Below are 25,854 nucleotides of genomic sequence, written 5' to 3'. Positions count from 1 at the left end.
ATTATATATACTGTAAGATCATTAATAGCTATCTCATTCCTCCAACATTCAGGTAATCAGATAATCAATATTGATGCACCGAAGGATATGGATTTTAAAAATATATGCTGGTAGCTTCAGCAAATAGAGCATTATATTATGCTATTTTTTTTAGATTTCGAATTTCGGCCGAAAGAGCACAATACATATTATTTCCATTTGTCTCCTCGCGACAGCCTGCTCTCAATGGCGAAAGTAGGCCTTGCCAACCAACCCCCGAAGCTGTATCACTTTCTCAAAACCTTTCCTGAACACCTAGCGCAGGATTATCATTTACTCTAAAATCCCTACGCGATGTGCTAAAAAACCCGTTAACACCTTTTGTCCGAAGCCATTCTGTGCCACGGAAGGTTATTAAGAAGTCACGGGATCCATTTTACAGCACTTGTAAATGCCAGCGGTGGGACGGTTTCGAGGCCGAACAGCAGCGCATAAAAGCGATGGTTCGTCTCCTTCCTTGCCGGTGTAATAATGTCATTGTCGTTCTTTTTATTTCCATCATCACTGTCATTATTGCTGTTGTTTTTGCTACTGGTGTTATTCTCATTTTTATCATTATTACTATGATTATCATCATTATCATAATTTTCATTATTGCTATTCGTATACTTCTATCATCATTACTATCGTTATCACTATCAACATTATTGATTATACTGTTAACAATAATATGATTATTATTATCATTATCATTATTATTACTATCATTAACATTATCATTGTTATTATCATTATCATCATCATCACACCATCCTCATTGTTATTGTTATTTTTATCATCATTATTATCATTACTGTTATTGTTATTATTATCATCATCCTTATTATTCCTATTATAGCTGTTAGTATTACCATTATCATCATCCTTGTTGTTGTTGTAATTGTTATTATTATTATTATCATTATTATCATTACTATTATTATTATTATTACTATTATTATTATTATTATTATTATTATTATTATTATTATTATTATTATTATTATCATGATATTGATAATAATAACAATAACAACAACAATTGTGATAATGGTGGTTATCCTTATCAATAGCATTATCATTGATTTCATTATTAGTAGTAGTATCAATATCATCAATGTTATTTTTATCGTTTTCGTTTTCGTTTTCTTATTAGTAATGCCATTATTTTTGTTATTATATTTTGTCATTATCATTATCATTATTAGTATAATTATTACTGTTATAATTTTCGTTACCATTATTATCATTATCATTATCATCATCATCATCATTATCCCATTACTATTATTATTATCATGATAACTATTACCATTACTATTATTATCATTGTTATTATCATTATTCTCATTATCATTATCATGATCATTATTATCATAATTTCTAATGATAATGGCAAAAATGATGATAATAATGACGATATTAATTATAACAATAATAATAGTAATCAAAATGATAATGATAATAGATGTGGTAATGCTATTAATCATAATGGTTATAATAATAACAATGATGATGATAATAATAATAATGATAATAATGATAATGATGATAATGATAATGATAAAGACGATAATGACAATAACAATGATGATAATGATAACAATGATAATAATAATGATAATAATAATAATAATAATGATAATGATAAAATTTATAGAGATAATGATTATCTTTAATTACATTATCAATGTTTTATTGGTTTGTTATCATCGTCATCACCACCACCATCATCATTATCATCATTATAATCACCATCATTATTAGTAGTACTGTCACTAATATTAATGAAATCATTATCGGCTGTACTATATTTTTGTTGCTAATATCATCGTCGTTCTCATGTGTCTTTTGCTGTATCATTTATTCACGTTTTCATTACTGCTTGGTCTTCTCTGAAGATCTTTCGACCGAAAAGACACAATACATTTTATTTCCATTTGTTTCCTTGCGACAGCCTGCTCTCTCAATGGCGAAAGTAGGCCTTGCCAAAACCCCCGAAGCTGTATCACTTTCTCAAACCTTTCGTGAAACCTAGCGCAGGATTATCTATCATTTACTCTAAAATCCCTACGAGATTTGCTACAGACTCGTTAACACCTGGTGTCCGGAGAAGCCATTCTGTGCCACGGAAGGTTAATAATAATAATAATAATAAGATACGGAAACCATTTTACAGCACTTGTAAAATGCCAGCGGTGGGACGGTTTCGAGGCCGAACAGCAGCGCATAAAAGCGATGGTTCGTCTCCTTCCTTTCCGGTGTAATAATGATGTCGTTGTTGTTGTTTTTGTTATTTTTATTATCACTGTCATTATAGTTATTGCTGTTGTTATTGTTATTACTGTTATCGTTATTATTACCATTATCATCATCATTGTTATTACCATTGTTATCATCATTTAACACTGTTATTATCATTATTAATATTATTAACATCTGTTATTATCATTACTATCATCAGTGGTCTTGATATTATTAGTCACTAACATTACTATTTGCATGATTACTGATAATACTGTTACTGTTATTACTTTTATTATTATTAGTAGTAGTATTGTTGTTGTTGTTATTAATAATAAGTATTATGTTTATTATCATTATCATTATTGTTGTTATTGTTGTTGTTGTTATTGTTGTTATTACTATTGTCATTATTACTGTTGTTGGTATCATTATCATCTTTTATCATAAAATATCATTATCATCTTTTATCATTAATATCATTATCATTTTTTATCATAATCATTGATATTACTACTATTGTTATCATCATTGCTATTAGTATCATTGTTGTAATTATTATCATTATCATCGTTACTATTGTTATTAGCGTTATTATCATTATTATTATGATTATTATTGTTGTTATGATTGTTATTGTTGTTATGATTATCATTGTTATCATAATAACAATGATAATATAATGGTAATGATAATAATATATATTATAATCATGATAATGATGATAATATTGATAATGATAGCAATAACAATGATGGTAATGATTATTTTTATTGTAAACATTATTACTATTGTCATTAAAACTATCATTACTATTAACATCATCATTATTATGTTCTTTTGCGTTTTTTTATCATCAATATCATTATTATTGTCATTATCATTATTATTATTATTATCATCATTATCCTTATTATTATTATTATTACTATTAACATTATCATTACCATTATCATCATCAATATCACTGTCATTATCATTACTATTATAGCGATCATGTTTATTTATTTATTTTTTCTACCATCAACCTCATCCTCACCATTATCATCATGATCATCTTCATCATGATTATCATTATAATTATCATCATCATCATTACAAGCACCATCATAGTACTGTCACCAATACCAACGTCATCATTATATGTTATACTATTATTTTTGTTATCATTATCTTCGTTATCACTTGTCTCTCATTACTAACGTTTTCATTACTGCCTGGGTGGTCTTATAGAGATCTTCATCAGCAATATCATCATCACGTTTTGTTTCTTAATAATATAACTGCCAGTCCATGTCTTGCAGCACCATTATTGTTTTTCTCACCAGTCATGTGACGTCATTAGTATTATCATCATTATCACTTTTCATTATGATTTATCATTAGTGTTCATGTTGCTGTTGCAACTACTACTACTGCCTCTACTGATATGACTGATACTATTTTTGCTTCTGTCATTTCTATTATTAATGCTTCTCCTTCTGCTACTACTATTACTACTTCTTCTGCTATTACTATTACTAATACATCTACTACTACTATTACAACTACTGTTACTACAACAATTGCTACTACTAATACAGCTGCTACTGCTGCTACTTCAGCTGCTAGTGTATCCCTCACCACCACCCATGTTCCCCGCCCTGCCAGTCGTCCCGCCCTTGACCTCGCTCTCCCTTTCCAGAGTGAGCGACCTGGTGGCGGCCGTCTGCATCCCCGCCTCCTGCCTCATGTACCTCCACCTGATGCTGTTGGGCGTCCCCGACCAGACCGCCCCGCCTACAGGTCAGGAAAGCTCGGTCTAGTTCGACCTTCGTGAGATTGTGAACTATAGTTTTTTCTTTTTTATCATTGAACTTGAACTTGTTAGAGAACGGAACCTTCGACCACTGCCTGCTCGCCCCCCCCCCCATCCCCACAGCCTCAGAGCCAGCTCTCGCCTCCCCGCCTGACGCCTCGACGGAGCTGCGGCAGTTGGCGCGCTCTCTCTCGCTGCATTATTAACGCCCTTGTCGTTGTCTCAGGACCCGAAGAACCCCTGTCGCTGGTCGAGCGAGGAGCCCCCGCCGTCGCCTCCTCCTTCGCCGTTCCCCCGCCCGTGAACGTGACCGGGGCCGCGAGGGAGGACCTGTTGCTCATGACGCCCATCCTCAAGTGCGGCGCCACGGCCATGAGGAACCTCCTGAAGGTTCTGAAGAATGAAAACAAGTTCGACCTGGTCATCAGCCAGCCGAAGAAGGCGGAGCTGGTGCACATCCCGCAGATGAAGCTCCAGGTAAGGCTCAAGGCTCTAGAGGACGGATTAGGGAAAAGGATACATGTTAACATTGTATATATATATATATATATATATATATATATATATATATATATATATATATATATATATATATATGTGTGTGTGTGTGTGTGTGTGTGTGTGTGTGTGTGTGTGTGTGTGTGTGTGTGTGTGTGTGTGTGTGTGTGTGTGTGTGTGTGTGTGCGGAATCCAGGAGGGTCTCGAACAATTGTCTCCCTTATGATAATTCTGTGATGTATAACAAAGTTTCTGCCTATATATCAGTGCATTATATATGGGAATGATATAAAGTTGAAGATTGTGCATCAAATACGATAAACTATAGCACGACCCTTGACCCTTGACCTCGCCCCTGTTCCCAGCGCGACCTGGCGGGCAACGCGTCGTCCTTCTCGCGGCCGACGGCGCTCATGCAGTCCTTCGCCTACATCAACTTCACCAGGTGAGGCGCGGGGGAGGAGCCGTGGCCAAGGACGCCGTGGCCACAGCCTCCGCGGCAAAGCAAGTGCGGGTTGACTTGTCATTGCTGCCACTGGCACCATTGTCTTCATTACTGCCATTGCGTTCATGACAGGCTGAACATGTAAAATAATCATTTCTAAATATATGTTTGTCCTTATATATAATGAGATTCGTCCTCGGTCCGCAGCCACCACTTTCGGAAGCCCATCCACATCAGCCTGGTCCGCGCGCCGGTGGAGCGCGCCATCAGCTGGTTCTACCACGCACGTGCGCCCTTCCAGCTGGTGGAGAGGCACAACCGCTTCCCGGACACCAAGTTCCCCACCAGGAAGTTCCTGAAGAAGGTGGGTACACGGCGACGGGGCAGTCGCGTCGGAGGCTCTCGGTTCTCGGGGAAGCAGCTTCACGACGTCCTGAAGCAACACGGGTCGCGCGGCTTTAGGGGAGACGAACGGGATTTGAGTGACGACGCGGGGTGGGCGAGGGATGGCTCTGCGGGCCTCGATGCCCTCTGTTCACACGCACACATATACATATATATGAATATATATGTATATATATATATATATATATATATATATATATATATATATATATATATATGAATATATATATATATATATATATATATATATATATATATATATATATATATATATATATATACATGTATATATGAGTATATGTATGTATATTGTATATGGATATGTATATGTGTATATATATGTTTATATAAGTATATATGTATATATGTGTGCATATATATATATATATATATATATATATATATATATATATATATATATATATATATATATACATATATATGTGTGTGTACACACACACACACACACACACACACACACACATATATATATATATATATATATATATATATATATATATATATATATATATATATATATATATATATATATTTACACATATATGTATATGTATATATCTATATGTGTATATACATACATACATATAGATAGATAGACATGAATAGATATAATGAATAGATAGATTAATAGATAGATCGATAGATATGCCCAGACTGATTATCCTTCACCCCCGGAGCGCAGGGCGTGTCCGGTGCCTCAGCGCCCCTGCCCCGAGTTGCCTCCGCCAGCCGCAGGGCGAGGCGGCGCCCGCGAGCGTCCTGTGCGAGGACGGGCGTCCTTCGCGTGCCTAAAGGGGCAGGGAAGCTTTAAAGGTGCCAGAGTGATGGCCGCCGCCGACACCTGCCTCGGCGCGACTATAAAAATCTATAGAATTCGCGAATCAGCTCCGAGTGTGGGCCCGAGGGCTCCATAGCGCTATGCCAAAAGCTAACCCTTCCGTCTGTCCAGTTTTCGCTCTGCTTTTGTATCTATATTCTTTTCTATTTATCTGTTTCGCCATGTGTCTATTTCATCTCTCTTATATATTTAAACATATCTTTATACAAAGACAGATGAATAAAGATACATGTATATATTATGAATAATATAGACAGATAGACAGATATACACTCACATATACACATACACATGCACGTGTGTGTGTGTACAAGGTTTATATAAGTACTTATATAGACCTTGTGTGTGTACACTCCTACGAGTTCTCCACGAGAGGGATTTGCAGGACTGGCACCGGGAAGGGAAGGGGACAGGAGGCGGTCGGGATCGAGTCCTGTGTGGCGTTCCTTCCCGCACTCCTGCCTCAGACGGACAGCCCGCCGTGGCCTGTCATTTTGCTGATTGCTTGATCACAGCAACCAACAAGTCGAGTTTGTTTTCAATAAGAATTTAACTGATGAAGGAAGTTTCATAATGTCTTTGGGCGTGTATATATGTGTATATATGTATACATATATATATATATATATATATATATATATATATATATATATATATATATATATATATATATATATATATATATAGTTATATATAGTTATATAGTTATAGTTATGGAAAAGTTTCATAAAAGGATGAAGAAATACCAGATCTTTTTGGTATTCCTGTCACTCTCCGATGCGGGAGTATAAGGCGCTGTAGTTGATGAATTTAGAGCAAATTCGAAGGAACGGGCGATCTCCTAAGGGTTCTACAGTTTTCTGAATGGCGGCACAAGAGCCTCCTCGGCCACGCTTCGTGGCACGAAGGAGGGGCGGCTCTGACCGCGCTTTCGAGCGGAGGAATCCTGGTACCTTGAGGGCGGAGGACGATATCCTAGGCCAAGGATCCCCTTTCACTCTGGGGAGAAGCCTCCTGGACGGCCTCCTTTGACCCGGAAGGTAGAATGACGCTGTAGAAATACGAGATTCCCTGAATGGCTGTACTGCTGAGAGAAAGAGAGAGAGAGAGAGAGAGAGAGAGAGAGAGAGAGAGAGGGAGACAGAGAGAGACAGAGAGAGAGAAGAAACAGAGAGGTAAGGAAGGAGAATAGAATATAATGAGAAACCTCAGTTCTATATTGTTAATCTACCCCCCCCCCCCCATCCCTACCCGTAGGACCTGGAGACGTGCCTGAAGGACCGCCGGGACAAGGAGTGTCGCTACGTGGTCGGCCAAGAGGTCCTCGGACACACGATCGAGTTCTTCTGCGGCCACGACGCCTTCTGCCCGTGAGTCTCGCCGGATTTCCGTTATTTTGTCCTTTTCAAATCAGTGCCATTTCGATGAGGTGGCCGAGTGAACAGAAGAAACTCAACGATCCTGTCTTTGTTTTGGAATTCTAGGATATTTGGCAACCGCGAGGGCTTGAACCGTGCCATGCAGGTCGTCGAGAAGGACTTCGCAGTGGTCGGGATCCTGGAGGACTGGGACAAGACGCTGGCAGTGCTGGAGCGCTACATACCCCGCTACTTCAAGGGCGTCACCAAAATATATGACGGTAAGACTCTACAGCGTTAGTAGTGCTCCATTCTTCCTTTCCTCTGCATGATAAACAAACGAGCAACGTGCTAAAGACATTCCCTTTTTTATGCGCGTCTTTACCTCTTCGCAGAGCGACTTAAAGGAGACAAGATCATGACGAACGAGAACTTCTACAAGCCGAATGTGGACCCAAAGGCGCGAGAGTTTCTGAACAGGAACTTCACCGTCGAAAACGAGTTCTACGACTTCCTCCGTCAGCGCCTCGACCAGCAGTACCGCGCCCTCCTCGCTCCCACGCCGTCGCCAGAGGCCTGAGTCCCTGGGGCGCCGCGCGAGGGAGCGTCGCCCGAAGGACGCACAGCGAAAGGATCGGATAGTGCAAAATAGTTTCCAGGGAGATGATACTCAGACGCAGCATGGAGAGCGGCTTTGGTTTTCATGTTGGTTTGCTTCGTCTTTGTAGCCACAAAGGTGCTGCTCAGGTCACGACCACATCGGACTACCTCGAGCTAAGATAGAAATCCGGACAGTCACGCACGGTTTCTAGGCAGCCTTCGAGTTTTATCGAGGGTGATATTAGGGTTAAGACACGGATTATACCTTATGGACATATTCCTACTTAACACAAACACATGGACACAAACACCGATGCTCGCGTGAATACTAATACGGAGATGCATACACACATTTATATATATATATATATATATATATATATATATATATATATATATATATATATATATATATATATATATATATATATATATATATATATATATATATATATATATATATATAACACTTTCTTATTATGCTTGTCTGATACCTATTGTTGTTGTTATATTTTTGTATGTATGTATGTATGAATCTTATTAAAGTATTTAAATATCATTAGCATAGCTTTATTCTCCAACGGAAATATCGCTTCTTTATTCAGTGCACCTTCCTTTCGACTTCCCGCGCGGCAGAACGTTGCCAGCTGCGGCCAGTTCGCCCGCTCGCCACCGAGTTCGCCGACCCACACGCGGGTGAAGGGTCTTTCTCTAGTTACGTTACAAACAGCCTTGTTTCTTTGAAGTTTTCTTTTATACGACTTTCATACTTCAATCAAATGTTTGGTGGACCTTTAATTAAAGAGGATAGCAATCTATCTGAATTTTACCTGTTTAATACACATGTCACTTACAATGTTACAGAAACTTGATCAGCGAAGTAAACACAACATCCCGTAGCAATTCAACCAGATATTAAATGAGCACAAAATGCAATATTACTCAAAGCATCACACTGTACACACCTAGATGATATAAATATGTAATTTATTAAACAGTCAATATAAAAAAGAAATGGTCTCTCCCTTCCGAGTATGTACACGTCGCATAGCTTTCTCTCCCCCGGACTCCGGCGGCAGAGCCAGGGAGGACCTGCAGAGGCTCGCCGCGGAGTCAGGCGGAGAAAAGCTAGACTCCTCACGCCGTACCTCACGACTCCAGCGTTGAAGAAATCTAAGTTTTGAGTTGGATTCCAGTGAAGTGTTGAAGTCAAATACTGACGAGAGGTAAAACAGTCTAAGTCTGGATTGTAATACAAAGGTACAAATATCAAAATTCGTTTGGACGTTTCGAAAGAAGTTATAAAAGTGGAGTGCAGATGCGCTTCCAGGCTCAGCCCGGAAGCCCAGACCACTTCCTGATGAATGTCTCGTAAGTACAGGCCAGAGCCGAAGGCAGCGCGCGCCCGCAACGCCACGGCCACCTCTCGCTCGGGGGCGCCTCGCCTACGGCCGCCACAGTAGGGGCAGGAGCAGAGCGGCGCAGAGGCCGAGGGGCGTCGCCGCGCGGGTCGCTCCGGACAAACCTGTAATTCAAGACCATTGTTACTACTACTGTCCTAAAATTATGTATGTATAATGACGACAGCATCACTGGCGTCATTGTTATTACTTATCATAGTATATACTATCACTATTTCAATTTCCACCACTGCTAAGGTTATCATTATCATCACCTGCACTATATTATCATTATCATTAAAGATAATCTCTACAAAATTATGAACACCTTTGTTATTATCACTGCTGTTATCAATACAATCTTTGCCATGGTTACTGCTGTTGTATTTCTCGTACTATTCTCATTAATGTTAGTGTCATTTTCACCAATGTTGTGATCATTTTTGTCATTACTGTTGCTGTTTTCATTAGCAAAAACTTCCCTGTACTGAATGATATGAAGAGTATCAATCATTTGCCATGATCATCAGTTAGACCACTTCTATCATCATTACTTTTCCTGTTATATCAAGGACATTTTGAGGACTTGATCATCCACAGCTGATTATCGGCAGGAGAGCCATCACTACATGACCACAAAAGGTTTTTCCCGGCCTCACAATGCCACCCCTCCCTCCCCCTCGAGGCCCTCCCTGCCCTTCCCTCCCCCGAGGCCACCTCCGCCCTCCCACCTGACGCATGTCTCCAGGAGTCGCCCCAGCCAACGCCGTCGCCGTCCCTGGCATTGTCCTCCTCCAGCCACTCCTTCAGCGGGCGGAAGTAGTCGAGCAGCGGCCGCGCCGTCATCCTTCTCTCGCCAGTCATCACCTGCAGCACGTCCTGCCACGGCTGCGACGCGCCCAGGGACAGCATCTTCCTGCGGCCGCAACCCCGGGGCAGAAGGAGAAGCAAAAGAAGGAGCACGTTAAACGAGCCTTTCCTCTGAGGCATGAACTCCCACGAAACAAAAATAAAAACACGAAAAAAATAAAAAGGTCGCCCAAGCAACTTACACATATGCATATTCTATATAGTTATGCATATAACCCTGCCTAACAGATACGTGCTGGAGGCCGATGTCTTTCTTCTACATATATATATATATATATATATATATATATATATATATATATATATATATATATATGTGTGTGTGTGTGTGTGTGTGTGTGTGTGTGTGTGTGTGTGTGTGTGTGTGTGTGTGTGTGTATATATATATATATATATATATATATATATATATATATATATATATATATATATATATATATATATATATATATATATATATATATATATATATGTGTGTGTGTGTGTGTGTGTACATATATATATATATATATATATATATATATATATATATATATACATATATATATGTATATATATATAAGTGTGTGTGTGTGTGTACATATATATATATATATATATATATATATATATATATATATATATATATATATATATATATACACATACACACATATGTGTGTGTTTATGTGTGTGTGTGCAAAGATAGATGATCGTGTTTATCAGATTTATTTACATGTATCGCCTATGTACTGATCATATAAATACATTATGTATGCTGTTATGTACGGACGCATGTTAGGCGGTTATACATGTACAATTGTATTAACAGTACATGCGATTAATGAAGGAACCGCGTCATAGGATGATCGTTGCTTGAGTATGACACGTCACAGGAGGAGGAATCTGGACTGGAGGAAGCCTCCAGTCCTGATTCCTCCTCCTGGGCGAGCTTCTCCGAGGCTTCCTCCAGTCCGGACTTCTCCTCCAGTTGTATGATGCATACATACATATGCGTGTGTGAACATGGGCACACAGCCAACCAGTGACTCACGCGAGCAGGTCCCCGGCCTCCTTCGACCCGTAGAAGTCGCAGGTGTGGAGCGGCCCTTGGTGGTTCGCCGCCCTGCACAGCGTCTCGAAGAACTGAAAGCAGCAGCAGCGATGAGCGGCGTCCGACAGTCATGAATATAAAATGATTTTAATGAATCTTTCACAAGCGATATGCAGCAAATAAGCGACAGCAAACGCACCTGGAACTGCAGCACCGTGCGTGTGAAGTACCGGATCATGTCGTAGCCCGTGGCGATGTGGAAGATGGAGACCGGGTCCAGGTCGTCCTTGGTCCGGGGCACCGGCGCCACCACGCCCAGGTACTGCTCTCTGCGGGGGAGAATCGAGGCCGTCACGCGGATGCCTCGGACGGGGACGAAGGAAGCGGAAGGGCGGAGCCAGTGCTTCTCACGAGCGCTTCCTTACTTCCGGCTACCTTCGTCGATTCCCCTTTCATAATATGCTGTCTAGAATTATATTCTATAATCTTCTTCTACCATATTTTGATGTAAAAGTATGGCTAAAGGCACAATCACTCGTGAAGTATCTTTCTGAAGGCTGTGGATTTAGACGAACAGGCAGTGACATGAATTATGATATAAAGTAGTTAAAGCATGGATTCTAATTCACGTAAGACATAATTAACATGGCAATACATAATCGTGATACATATGTATTTCCTTTTAGACCTTACTGTCACTTTAAGGAACCCTGTAACCCCGCCATTCCCACGAGTCGGCCCTCTGTACTTGCCAACCTACTTCAGCCTCCAGAACTCCTCGTTGGCCTCGTCCAGATCATACTCGCCCCTGAAGAGCCTCCAGCGCCAAAGGTCGTTGACGAGGTGGAAGGGCAGCGTGGTGATGCTCTTCAGCGCCGTCCGCATCAGGAAGTTGATGCTCAGCTCTGCCGGCGACGACGGAGGAATGCTTTGATTAGTGCTTGGGGGTCGGTGCTGCTTCGTGGCCCATTAATTGAGATGTGGAGGCAAGATGCCCTGCAGTCGACTCATTTAAAAGGATCTTTGAGCTCTAGACTTTCAGGGATTCAATAACATGAATTATTAATTCATTTAGTACATTAATAGACGAAATCTTCCCCGAGCGGCATGAAGAAGGTGCGCCCTTACCCTTGCTCTCAGGCACCTCCTGCAGCAGACCGATCTCCGCGAGATGCTTCGGCGTCGACATGGACATGGACATCAGCTCCCCGATGGCTTCGTGGAAGCCGTCGTTGGCGCCGTCTCTGTGCAAGGGCACACTGTTAGGCGGGCGGCCAAGAGCTCAAACTAAACCCATGCGAGAGAGGGGCTTACCCTTCCCCGTAATATTCCAATGACAGAAATGCATAGTAAAGGTATAAATCTTAAAATGAATAGTTTTTTAATGTTTTATTATGTAAATTAAAGAAATTTGGTTAACTGCTTACAAGTATTTCCCCTTATACATGTACTTTTACATCTGTTTGTCTTGTAAAACACTATTCGTAAACAAAAAAAATATGTTATTTCATCATTCATTTATTCCATATTCTATTATAGCAATATTTTTACTTGTCCCATTTTATACAGGCAAGGTTTTGCAGACTGAACACTCGCACAAACATGAGAGAATGAAAAGGCCCTGTTTTGTCTTACATGATATCGTTGCCGAAAAAGCTATCCGGTCTTTTTAATTCAACAAAAGCATAAGGAATTTTATCTTAATAGCATGGAAATCTCCTTTACAGATATTAACCAAGAAAGCATAATCTTTAAACAGTTTTTACAAAATGTTATGGAAATTTTGGCCATGCATCCTCACAGATGGAATTAATCTTGCTACAGATCACAGCTACTTAGCACAAACGGGACTCACCTGTAGGTCAGAGGTAAGTGAGCGTACTGCATGAAGTACTGGATGTGACCCAGCTCGTGGTGGATTGTCTCAAGGTTCTCGAAGTTGACCTCAGAACACATTCTGATTCTGTGGAAGCGCCAGGCCCGTAAATGCCATCAATATATTAAAACATTCACTATCATCTGGAATTTTCATTGCACTGCCTTCCACCAACCAACCTGAAGTCCTTAGAATCGTAGAAATCCCAGGCGGTGGCGTGGCACTGAACGCTGCGACCCTCAGGGCGCTCCAGCATAGACAGGTTCCAGAAGGTCGCTGGCAGCGGCTGTGGGAGGCGAAGACTCTTCAGTTCCTTTCTACTTAACATTTTTTTGTTTTTTTGTGAGCTATATAATTTTGGTTCACACGAGCACAGCGTGTAACTTAGAACTTTCAAAATAAATGGTTTAGTTCCATGCAGGTGAACAGGAAATATCTTGGTACACTTATGGCGGGTCTCTTCTGACAGTCAGATAGTTCTCTGTCTAAAGTGGAGACTAGGGGCAGGAAGGCGGTCCCTGAGTTTGAGCAGAGTTGCGAACAGAGAACGGGTGAGACAAGATAATACGTCAGTATTTTTAAGTAAGTAATTTTGGATAATATCATCTGGTAAAATTTTCCCCAAGTTAAATTTTGACATTTTATTCATTCTCGTAACAAGGTATTATGTATCACAAGGATACACAATTACTGGTATTACCTAAAGTAAATCTAAGTATTAATTAGAGTCCCGTGACACTGAAAGAATGCATTTTTGTACTCTAATTACAAGAAAATCGTATGTATTTATTCACGCAGAGATCAAACACCCAAGAAGGGTAGCCACACTGTTATCCCTGACAGCCACATACTAAATGAGCACTGCACTCTTAACCGCTCATTGGCCAATCCTTACAATCACCTCGCTAATGCTTCCTCTATCCCAGATCCTTCCATATTTGGCAATTATCAGCCTTCTGTTGAAGATAACGTTGATAGGGTAATCATCACTTTCCTCTCCTCATCATCTACGAGTTCGCCGCCCCTGTTGCACTGCCAAATCCACACCTCCCCCTCTGCTCTCCCCTCCCCCCGCCCCCTCGTCCGCAGGGTATCCTTCTGGCCAGAAACGACTCACCGAGCGGGTACCAGGACTGAGCCTCTATTTCGAGCTCGTCTGCATGGAACTAAACGATGGTAAGGGCTATAGTAGAATTTACATGCAAAGAAGCACAACGCTGGAAATGGATTAGTCATAGATCCATGTACTGTTCAAGTAAGATAGACATGATTAAATATAAGTTCAAGGAAATCGGAGCAGGTCTCGAGAAAGCAGAGGCGCCCCAACCTTCAGACCCATTGAGGTGAAAAACTCTTCCCCCAACTTGAACATGTGGGTGACGTTGTAGCCGCCTTCCTGCATGGCCTGCGTGACGTCGATGTCGGGCTGCTCTGGGTAAGGGACCAACTCGGGGTAAAGATTCGTCCAGAACCTGAAGGAAACCAAGTGTGAAGATCTAGAATCCTGGAAAGCCGGATTTTATTCTGTCTTTGAAAATAATGTCACTACGTTCTGATCACTTGAACAGATATTGAAATCATCAAGTAGTCATTAAGCTGTTGAGGCTAAAAATTTAAAAAGGAAATTATCTATCTATATACATATACACATTTGAATAAATTGGCATATAAAACACACTAATATGACAATGGTACAAATATTTAGTAGAATGAAAATATAATTAAATTGTATATAGCAAAATTTCTGACCCTTGTGTGTATATATATATATATATATATATATATATATATATATATATATATATATATATATATATATGTATATATACATATATATATATATATATATATATATATATATATAGAGATGTATATGTATATGTATATATATATATATATATATATATATATATATATGTATATATATATATATATATATATATATATATATATATATATGTATATGTATATATATATATATATATATATATATATATATATATATATACATATACATATATATATATATATATATATATATATATATATATATATATGTATATGTATATATATTTATATATATAATATATATATATATATATATATATATATATATATATATATATATATATATTTGTGTGTGTGTATGTATGTATGCATTTATACATACACACACACACACACACACACACACACACACACACACACACACACACACACACACACACACACACACACATATATATATATATATATATATATATATATATATATATATATATATATATATATACACACATACACACAAAATGTTTGTACGGATGAATGCATGGTCTCACCTTCCCCACATGTCCCCGAGGACGCAGGCAGGCAAGGGCCCCCTCGGTGGAATCACCTGTTGACACACGAATGAAATTACTGGCTTATCATGAGCTCATTAGACGAATATGATCCACGAATTCGTTGCTACACATAAACTGCTCGTTCGGAGACCTTCTCTCCCTCCTCCCATGGCAACGACCCCCTCACACAGGCCTCGGCTCTCACCTGGTCGCCGTACACCTGCCGCAGCTTCTTCCTGACGTAGGCGTGGACCAGACGGTACAGAGGATCCAGCTCCTCATACAGGGCCAGCATGTCTTGCTCGAATGTGTCGGTCTCGTACTGGAAATGAATGTGCAAATATGGCGTTAATTTCCCCATGTTATGAAATGCCACATAGTACCAGTGACATGAAGAATTGCAAAATGGTTTAATAAATGGCAACTTTCACCGAATGAACAAGGGATCTAATCATTCTATAAAATGGATCCTAAGCGAAATTTACCCAACGTGGAAAGAATCACCTTCTTCCTCATTTGGTCGCCGGCGTCCGTGTAGTTGTTGAGGCGCGCGCCCTTGTTGATCAGAGACATGTATTGCAGGTAAAAGGGCCTGATCTGCGGGGCAACACTCGGTAAGACCACTGAGCATCTCGCATGGGGATATAAGCTTTATAAAGAGCACACAAGTGTTATGTACGGTAAAGAGCACAACGTAGCAGCAAACCCGTTACCTTCCTGGAGACGCGCGTCCTCCAGCTCTCCCAAACGTAACTCAGTTCGGTGTAGTTTCTGGAGGTCGCCAAGACGCGCGTCAGACCTGGCTCCAGGTTCTCGCACTGTTGACAGAGAAGGTCGCCACTTGCAAAGTATATTGCGCGCTCACTCGCTGTAAGCCCTTCAGAAATCAATGAAACATCCAACTGGTGCTCATTATATCAAGGGCCGTGGCATACAGATTGGCGCCGGGCTCTAATAACCCATAAAACATATAAGGTTTTAACTTAGGTCTCCCTTTCAGATACACTAAACGGTCCATATATCATATATCAAAGAGGAAAAGCTTCCGTGGATGCAGCAGCAACACATAAGAAAAAAGGCATAAATTCATAAAGATCTGAGAGGCAAAGTTACCCAAAGTCTAATCTTAGACGTGACCTTACTAGATTCTAAATAATAGATTCGAAATCCACAGAGCAGTTATAGAAATCAGTCTACAGAAAAAGTCTGATGAAGTGTAATAAACTTCAGCCTACTGTGGTTGTTTTACTGGCTTATTCCCTCGGCAGGAACCTTTCTAGCTTTCACCAAACCCAGACGCGGCGGCACGAACCTGCTCGCCTTCCTGCGGCCCCAGACACACGGTGCCGCGGCCGTAGATGGAGGACATGTTGCTCGAGATCTGCGTCAGCGCCTTGGCGTCCTCCTCCTCCAGCTGGGCCGCGAACGCCTGCGGGATGCCGAGCCTTTTAGTCAACGGAAACCTCCTGATGGGGGCGGGCGGCGGGCAAGTTAGAGTGAAAATATCCAGGTGGTATAGGGGTGGACACGAGCGAACTCATGCGTTGCGAACTGGAAACAAAATCCTAGCCAAAGCAACTCTCACTCTCTCTCTCTCTTTCATTGTACGTGTTTGTGTGCGTACATGCATACACACACACACACACATATATATATATATGTATGTATGTATATATATTTGTGTGTATATATATATATATATATATATATATATATATATATATATATATATACATATATATATATACATATATATACTTATTTATATATATACATACACACACACAAATATATATATATATATATATATATATATATATATATATATATATATATATATATATATATATACATATATACACACACACAAATACGCACACTCATACAGACATATATTTACATACGCATAATACATGCATACTTATAATCATACATAACCACAATGCATATCTACACACACACACACACACACACACAAACACACAATGCACATACAAATAATTCAATAGTTACAAAAACACAATAATACATGAATACATATAATAAAACACATGCATACGGACATACGTGCATACATACATACACTCATAGGCACACGTGTGAAAACATAAACAGACAGACGCAAAGGCGGACACAACGACTCACTGACCATTCTGAGCAGCCTGCTGGTCTCCGGCGACAGCTGCGCCCCGCGGTACTTCTGCGCCTCCTCGTACATCTGCGTCTGGTACCTCGTCACCTCCAGTTGCGCATCGGCCTACGGTGAGAGAAGGAGCATGTTCAGGGAGGGATGTGGTAAGAGAAGGAGCATGTTCAGTGGGAAATGCGGTGAGAGAAGGAGCATGTTCAGCGAGGAAAGCGGTGAGAGAAGGAGCATGTTCAGCGAGGAAAGCGGTGAGAGAAGGAGCATGTTCAGTGGGAAATGCGGTGAGAGAAGGAGCATGTTCAGCGAGGAAAGCGGTGAGAGAAGGAGCATGTTCAGCGAGGAAAGCGGTGAGAGAAGGAGCATGTTCAGCGAGGAAAGCGGTGAGAGAAGGAGCATGTTCAGCGAGGAAAGCGGTGAGAGAAGGAGCATGTTCAGCGAGGAATGCAGTAAGAGAAGGAGCATGTTCAGCGAGGAAAGCGGTGAGAGAAGGAGCATGTTCAGCGAGGAAAGCGGTGAGAGAAGGAGCATGTTCAGCGAGGAAAGCGGTGAGAGAAGGAGCATGTTCAGCGAGGAAAGCGGTGAGAGAAGGAGCATGTTCAGCGAGGAAAGCGGTGAGAGAAGGAGCATGTTCAGCGACGAACGCGGTGAGAGAAGGAGCATGTTCAGCGAGGAAAGCGGTGAGAGAAGGAGCATGTTCAGCGAGGAAAGCGGTGAGAGAAGGAGCATGTTCAGCGAGGAAAGCGGTGAGAGGAGGAGCATGTTCAGCGAGGAAAGCGGTGAGAGAAGGAGCATGTTCAGCGAGGAAAGCGGTGAGAGAAGGAGCATGTTCAGCGAGGAAAGCGGTGAGAGAAGGAGCATGTTCAGCGACGAACGCGGTGAGAGAAGGAGCATGTTCAGCGAGGAAAGCGGTGAGAGAAGGAGCATGTTCAGCGAGGAAAGCGGTGAGAGAAGGAGCATGTTCAGCGAGGAAAGTGGTGAGAGAAGGGACATGTTCAGCGAGTAAAACGGTGAGAGAAGGAGCATGTTCAGCGAGGAAAGCGGTGAGAGAAGGAGCATGTTCAGCGAGGAAAGCGGTGAGAGAAGGAGCATGTTCAGCGAGGAAAACGGTAAGAGAAGGAGCATGTTCAGAGAGGGATGCGGTGAGAGAAGGAGCATGTTCAGCGAGGAATGCGGTGAGAGAAGGAGCATGTTGAGCAAGGAATGCGGTGAGAGAAGGAGCATGTTCAGCGAGGAAAGCGGTAAAAGAAGGAGCATGTTCAGCGAGGAAACCGGTGAGAGAAGGAACATGTTCAGCGAGGAAAGCGGTGAGAGAAGGAGCATGTTCAGCGAGGAAAGCGGTGAGAGAAGGAGCATGTTCAGCGAGGAAAGCGGTGAGAGAAGGAGCATGTTCAGCAAGGAATGCGGTGAGAGAAGGAGCATGTTCAGCGAGGAAAGCGGTGAGAGAAGGAGCATGTTCAGCGAGGAATGCGGTGAGAGAAGGAGCATGTTCAGCGAGGAAAGCGGTAAAAGAAGGAGCATGTTCAGCGAGGAAAGCGGTGAGAGAAGGAGCATGTTCAGCGAGGAAAGCGGTGAGAGAAGGAGCATGTTCAGCGAGGAAAGCGGTGAGAGAAGGAGCATGTTCAGCGAGGAAAGCGGTAAAAGAAGGAGCATGTTCAGCGAGGAAAGCGGTGAGAGAAGGAGCATGTTCAGCGAGGAAAGCGTTGAGAGAAGGAGCATGTTCAGCAAGGAAAGCGGTGAGAGAAGGAGCATGTTCAGCGAGGAAAGCGGTGAGAGAAGGAGCATGTTCAGCGAGGAAAGCGGTGAGAGAAGGAGCAAGTTCAGCGAGGAAAGCGGTGAGAGATGGAGCATGTTCAGCGAGGAAAGCGGTGAGAGAAGGAGCATGTTCAGCGAGGAAAGCGGTGAGAGAAGGAGCATGTTCAGCGAGGAAAGCGGTGAGAGAAGGAGCATGTTCAGCGACGAAAGCGGTGAGAGAAGGAGCATGTTCAGCGAGGAAAGCGGTGAGAGAAGGAGCATGTTCAGCGAGGAAAGCGGTGAGAGAAGGAGCATGTTCAGCGAGGAAAGCGGTGAGAGAAGGAGCATGTTCAGCGAGGAACACGATGAGAGAAGGAGCTTGTTCAGCGAGGACACCGGTGAGAGAAGGAGCATGTTCAGCGAGGAAAGCGGTGAGAGAAGGAGCATGTTCAGCGAGGAAAGCGGTGAGAGAAGGAGCATGTTCAGCGAGGAAAGCGGTGAGAGAAGGAGCATGTTCAGCGAGGAAAGCGGTGAGAGAAGGAGCATGTTCAGCGAGGAAAACGGTGAGAGAAGGAGCATGTTCAGCGACGAAAGCGGTGAGAGAAGGAGCATGTTCAGCGAGGAAAGCGGTGAGAGAAGAAGCATGTTCAGCGAGGAAAGCGGTGAGAGAAGGAGCATGTTCAGCGAGGAAAGCGGTGAGAGAAGGAGCATATGTTCAGCGAGGAAAGCGGTGAGAGAAGGAGCATGTTCAGCGAGGAAAGCGGTGAGAGAAGGAGCATGTTCAGCGAGGAAAACGGTGAGAGAAGGAGCATGTTCAGCGACGAAAGCGGTGAGAGAAGGAGCATGTTCAGCGAGGAAAGCGGTGAGAGAAGGAGCATGTTCAGCGAGGAAAGCGGTGAGAGAAGGAGCATGTTCAGCGAGAAAAGCGGTGAGAGAAGGAGCATGTTCAGCGAGGAAAGCGGTGAGAGAAGGAGCATGTTCAGCGAGGAAAGCGGTGAGAGAAGGAGCATGTTCAGCGAGGAAAGCGGTGAGAGAAGGAGCATATGTTCAGCGAGGAAAGCGGTGAGAGAAGGAGCATGTTCAGCGAGGAAAGCGGTGAGAGAAGGAGCATGTTCAGCGAGGAAAACGGTGAGAGAAGGAGCATGTTCAGCGACGAAAGCGGTGAGAGAAGGAGCATGTTCAGCGAGGAAAGCGGTGAGAGAAGGAGCATGTTCAGCGAGGAAAGCGGTGAGAGAAGGAGCATGTTCAGCGAGAAAAGCGGTGAGAGAAGGAGCATGTTCAGCGAGGAAAGCGGTGAGAGAAGGAGCATGTTCAGCGAGGAAAGCGGTGAGAGAAGGAGCATGTTCAGCGAGGAAAGCGATGAGAGAAGGAGCATGTTCAGCGAGGAATGCGGTGAGAGAAGGAGCATGTTCAGCGAGGAAAGCGGTGAGAGAAGGAGCATGTTCAGCGAGGAAAGCGGTGAGAGAAGGAGCATGTTCAGCGAGGACAGCGATGAGAGAAGGAGCATGTTCAGCGAGGAAAGCGGTGAGAGAAGGAGCATGTTCAGCGAGGAAAGCGGTGAGAGAAGGAGCATGTTCAGCGAGGAACACGATGAGAGAAGGAGCTTGTTCAGCGAGGACACCGGTGAGAGAAGGAGCATGTTCAGCGAGGAAAGCGGTGAGAGAAGGAGCATGTTCAGCGAGGAAAGCGGTGAGAGAAGGAGCATGTTCAGCGAGGAAAGCGGTGAGAGAAGGAGCATGTTCAGCGAGGAAAGCGGTGAGAGAAGGAGCATGTTCAGCGAAGAAAGCGGTGAGAGAAGGAGCATGTTCAGCGAGGAAAGCGGTGAGAGAAGGAGCTTGTTCAGCGAGGAAAGCGGTGAGAGAAGGAGCATGTTCAGCGAGGAATGCGGTGAGAGAAGGAGCATGTACAGCGAGGAAAGCGGTGAGAGAAGGAGCATGTTCAGCGAGGAATGCGGTGAGAGAAGGAGCTTGTTCAGCGAGGAAAGCGGTGAGAGAAGGAGCTTGTTCAGCGAGGAAAGCGGTGAGAGAAGGAGCATGTTCAGCGAGGAAAGCGGTGAGAGAAGGAGCATGTTCAGCGAGGAAAGCGGTGAGAGAAGGAGCATGTTCAGCGAGGAAAGCGGTGAGAGGAGCATGTTCAGCGAGGAAAGCGGTGAGAGGAGCATGTTCAGCGAGGAAAGCGGTGAGAGAAGGAGCTTGTTCAGCGAGGAAAGCGGTGAGAGGAGCATGTTCAGCGAGGAAAGCGGTGAGAGAAGGAGCATGTTCAGCGAGGAAAGCGGTGAGAGAAGGAGCATGTTCAGCAAGGAAAGCGGTGAGAGAAGGAGCATGTTCAGCGAGGAAAGCGGTGAGAGAAGGAGCATGTTCAGCGAGGAAAGAGGTGAGAGAAGGAGCATGTTCAGCGAGGAAAGCGGTGAGAGAAGGAGCATGTTCAGCGAGGAAAGCGGTGAGAGAAGGAGCATGTTCAGCGAGGAAAGCGGTGAGAGAAGGAGCATGTTCAGCGAGGAACGCGGTGAGAGAAGGAGCATGTTCAGCGAGGAAAGCGGTGAGAGAAGGAGCATGTTCAAGGAAAGCGGTGAGAGAAGGAGCATGTTCAGCGAGGAAAGCGGTGAGAGAAGGAGCATGTTCAGCGAGGAAAGCGGTGAGAGAAGGAGCATGTTCAGCGAGGAAAGCGGTGAGAGAAGGAGCATGTTCAGCGAGGAAAGCGGTGAGAGAAGGAGCATGTTCAGCGAGGAAAGCGGTGAGAGAAGGAGCATGTTCAGCGAGGAAAGCGGTGAGAGAAGGAGCATGTTCAGCGAGGAACGCGGTGAGAGAAGGAGCATGTTCAGCGAGGAAAGCGGTGAGAGAAGGAGCATGTTCAAGGAAAGCGGTGAGAGAAGGAGCATGTTCAGCGAGGAAAGCGGTGAGAGAAGGAGCATGTTCAGCGAGGAAAGCGGTGAGAGAAGGAGCATGTTCAGCGAGGAAAGCGGTGAGAGAAGGAGCATGTTCAGCGAGGAAAGCGGTGAGAGAAGGAGCATGTTCAGCGAGGAAAGCGGTGAGAGAAGGAGCATGTTCAAGGAAAGCGGTGAGAGAAGGAGCATGTTCAGCGAGGAAAGCGGTGAGAGAAGGAGCATGTTCAGCGAGGAAAGCGGTGAGAGAAGGAGCATGTTCAGCGAGGAAAGCGGTGAGAGAAGGAGCATGTTCAGCGAGGAACGCGGTGAGAGAAGGAGCATGTTCAGCGAGGAAAGCGGTGAGAGAAGGAGCATGTTCAAGGAAAGCGGTGAGAGAAGGAGCATGTTCAGCGAGGAAAGCGGTGAGAGAAGGAGCATGTTCAGCGAGGAAAGCGGTGAGAGAAGGAGCATGTTCAGCGAGGAAAGCGGTGAGAGAAGGAGCATGTTCAGCGAGGAAAGCGGTGAGAGAAGGAGCATGTTCAGCGAGGAAAGCGGTGAGAGAAGGAGCATGTTCAGCGAGGAAAGCGGTGAGAGAAGGAGCATGTTCAGCGAGGAACGCGGTGAGAGAAGGAGCATGTTCAGCGAGGAAAGCGGTGAGAGAAGGAGCATGTTCAAGGAAAGCGGTGAGAGAAGGAGCATGTTCAGCGAGGAAAGCGGTGAGAGAAGGAGCATGTTCAGCGAGGAAAGCGGTGAGAGAAGGAGCATGTTCAGCGAGGAAAGCGGTGAGAGAAGGAGCATGTTCAGCGAGGAAAGCGGTGAGAGAAGGAGCATGTTCAGCGAGGAAAGCGGTGAGAGAAGGAGCATGTTCAAGGAAAGCGGTGAGAGAAGGAGCATGTTCAGCGAGGAAAGCGGTGAGAGAAGGAGCATGTTCAGCGAGGAAAGCGGTGAGAGAAGGAGCATGTTCAGCGAAGAAACCGGTGAGAGAAGGAGCATGTTCAGCGAAGAAACCGGTGAGAGAAGGAGCATGTTCAGCGAAGAAACCGGTGAGAGAAGGAGCTTGTTCAGCGAGGAAAGCGGTGAGAGAAGGAGCATGTTCAGGGAGGAAAGCGGTGAGAGAAGGAGCATGTTCAGCGAGGAATGCGGTGAGAGAAGGAGCATGTTCAGCGAGGAAAGCGGTGAGAGAAGGAGCATGTTCAGCGAGGAAAGCGGTGAGAGAAGGAGCATGTTCAGCGAGGAAAGAGGTGAGAGAAGGAGCATGTTCAGCGAGGAAAGCGGTGAGAGAAGGAGCATGTTCAGCGAGGAAAGCGGTGAGAGAAGGAGCATGTTCAGCGAGGAAAGCGGTGAGAGAAGGAGCATGTTCAGCGAGGAAAGCGGTGAGAGAAGGAGCATGTTCAGCGAGGAATATCTTCACTCCATGAACCGTATTCATGGTGACAAATGTGGAAAGGTATGAATGAGAACGAATATTCGTTCGTTCGTTATTCGTTTTCATTCCCACCTTTCCACATCTTCTTCACTCCAGTTGACGGACGCCATAGAAAAAATGCATATCCTATAAGGTGCTCCTCGAACGGGATGCCAACAAAGAGGACGAAACGCAGACGCTGTTGCTGTGGAATCGCCCGAGAGCAAGATTTATAGCAACTTGAACAGCTTTTAAGTCAAGACAAAAACGTCCAGTCCATTAATCTTGAAGATAAGAAGACTATATCATGTTGCCTGCAGACGCGCATCAAGGCATTTCTATGTGGCGATGTTACGGCATTTTATGAGCCACTACAGAGTCTACGTTTGTCGAAGATTTATCCTTGTCTGTCTACATCCACAAGTGGATTGTAGAATTGAAATAACAATATATATGGGTACAATATTGATACAACAAAACGAGGTAGATCTAGTAATATTAGCATCATATTTACTGTAGGTACAATATATTGGTAGATGTCATCACAACGTGTATTGCATGTCGAGGATGGGTCTGCCATATCCCGCTGTCATATGCAATTGACAACCGAGCATATGGAATGCAGATCCGTTGTGTTGTTTTGCCTCCACCTCGGAAGTTCATTTACATAGACCATTGTTGTTGCAGAGAAAGCTATTCGTTCTGAGAAGGGTGTTATTACTTTAATTGCTAATATTTAGAATGATTTTTCTGAAGGTCATTCCTATGACAAAGGACATGGCGCCGTAAACACACACATCACGAAGATGGGCGTCGACAAAGTATGGTTTCCTTCACCTTGACAAGTTACATAATCCGGCGTCTGGCTGTTGCTGCAGACGCAACCCAGACCAGTGCCGCCTACTCACCGCTTCTTTGCTGTTGTGGTCGGTGATGTTGGTCGAGTAGGCCCAGGCCTTGCGCGTGTGGATGTTGTAGAGGACCTGTGCGCGGGCGTGGTAGGCGTCCAGTAGGTCCCGCACCTTGGCCTCGGCCGCTCTGCACCGGCGGGGACGAAGACAATAGTTAGTGGGCTCTTGCATTGCATGACAAATTTTAGGCTTGATATCACAGACAACCTACAGAATTTGAAAATTAATATGAAAAACTGTAACCTACAAGGCCGTAAATAATTTTTAAAAAATAATAAAATGAAATAAATATATATTGCTTGAAATTGCCATTGCCGCAAGCACGAATGAAAAGGAGAATGCTGGACGGCCGGACACCCTGGCAGCGACCACAGACTTCTCTCGTGGGACTCAGGAAAGACTTTCATTCTATAGTTCTTGGTAAAATTACGCAGATCTTCGTATTTTCAGAATTAAGCGTCGAAATTTTCATGTAATAAACTGGCTTTAATTATATCTACCAACGATCGAGTCTCTAAAAAATGATTTTCATAACCAAGAAATCTATTGTTATATATCTTCAGACCTCTCTGTCATGCAGATATAGTAGGTAAATATTACTATTAATACTACAACTAATAATAACAACAATACTGAAATTGATGATGCTAATAACAATAATGATAATGGTAATGATATTAATAATAATGGCGATGATGAAATAATTTTAGTCATTCATAATAACGATAAGGATAATAATAATGACAACAATAATAATGGTAATGATAATAATGATAAAGACGAAGATAACAATAATGATGATAACAATATTTATGATAGTAACAAAGATAATGATAACAAAACAATAATAATAACAATAAGGACAACAATGGTAATAATAAACAAAACGACAAAAGGATATTGATAATGATGAAAATAATGATGATAATAATAATTATAATAATGGTAATAATTATCAACATTATCATCATTACTATTATTATCATGATTCATTTTATTATCATTATCATTATAATCATTATGCCCACTATCACTATCATTATTATTATCAT

At 42.9% G+C, this 25,854-nt stretch overlaps 2 protein-coding genes across 2 annotated transcripts in view; one reads left to right on the top strand and one right to left on the bottom strand.

Annotated features, from left to right (window-relative positions):
- LOC113827789 (heparan sulfate 2-O-sulfotransferase pipe) overlaps positions 1–8,571 on the top strand; it is a 17,562-nt gene extending 8,991 nt beyond the window's left edge. Inside the window, exons 2-8 of the mRNA XM_070133826.1 lie at positions 3,947–4,047; positions 4,287–4,537; positions 4,924–5,003; positions 5,211–5,367; positions 7,525–7,637; positions 7,752–7,906; positions 8,021–8,571. Coding sequence (XP_069989927.1) covers positions 3,947–4,047; positions 4,287–4,537; positions 4,924–5,003; positions 5,211–5,367; positions 7,525–7,637; positions 7,752–7,906; positions 8,021–8,205 — 1,042 coding nt within the window. The 3' untranslated portion in view covers positions 8,206–8,571. The remainder of the gene's footprint in view (positions 1–3,946; positions 4,048–4,286; positions 4,538–4,923; positions 5,004–5,210; positions 5,368–7,524; positions 7,638–7,751; positions 7,907–8,020) is intronic.
- Positions 8,572–9,045: 474 nt separating this feature from the next.
- Positions 9,046–24,988, bottom strand: LOC138865018 (angiotensin-converting enzyme-like). Its single transcript, XM_070133825.1, has 16 exons — positions 24,800–24,988; positions 17,896–18,003; positions 17,059–17,175; positions 16,460–16,564; positions 16,251–16,343; positions 15,952–16,068; positions 15,744–15,799; positions 14,732–14,876; positions 13,584–13,690; positions 13,384–13,491; positions 12,657–12,772; positions 12,289–12,433; positions 11,728–11,857; positions 11,529–11,620; positions 10,357–10,541; positions 9,046–9,750 (listed from the first exon to the last, which is right to left on the bottom strand). Exons 1-16 carry the CDS (start codon positions 24,971–24,973, stop codon positions 9,671–9,673), a joined length of 1,878 nt encoding a protein of 625 aa, XP_069989926.1. The 5' UTR covers positions 24,974–24,988; the 3' UTR covers positions 9,046–9,670.
- Between the last annotated feature and the right edge of the window lie 866 nt (positions 24,989–25,854).

This window comes from Penaeus vannamei, chromosome 19, assembly GCF_042767895.1.
Source record: "Penaeus vannamei isolate JL-2024 chromosome 19, ASM4276789v1, whole genome shotgun sequence".
Taxonomy (NCBI): domain Eukaryota; kingdom Metazoa; phylum Arthropoda; class Malacostraca; order Decapoda; family Penaeidae; genus Penaeus; species Penaeus vannamei.
The sequence above is the reverse complement of the archived record's forward strand: the minus strand, read 5'-3'. Positions and strand labels throughout refer to the sequence as shown.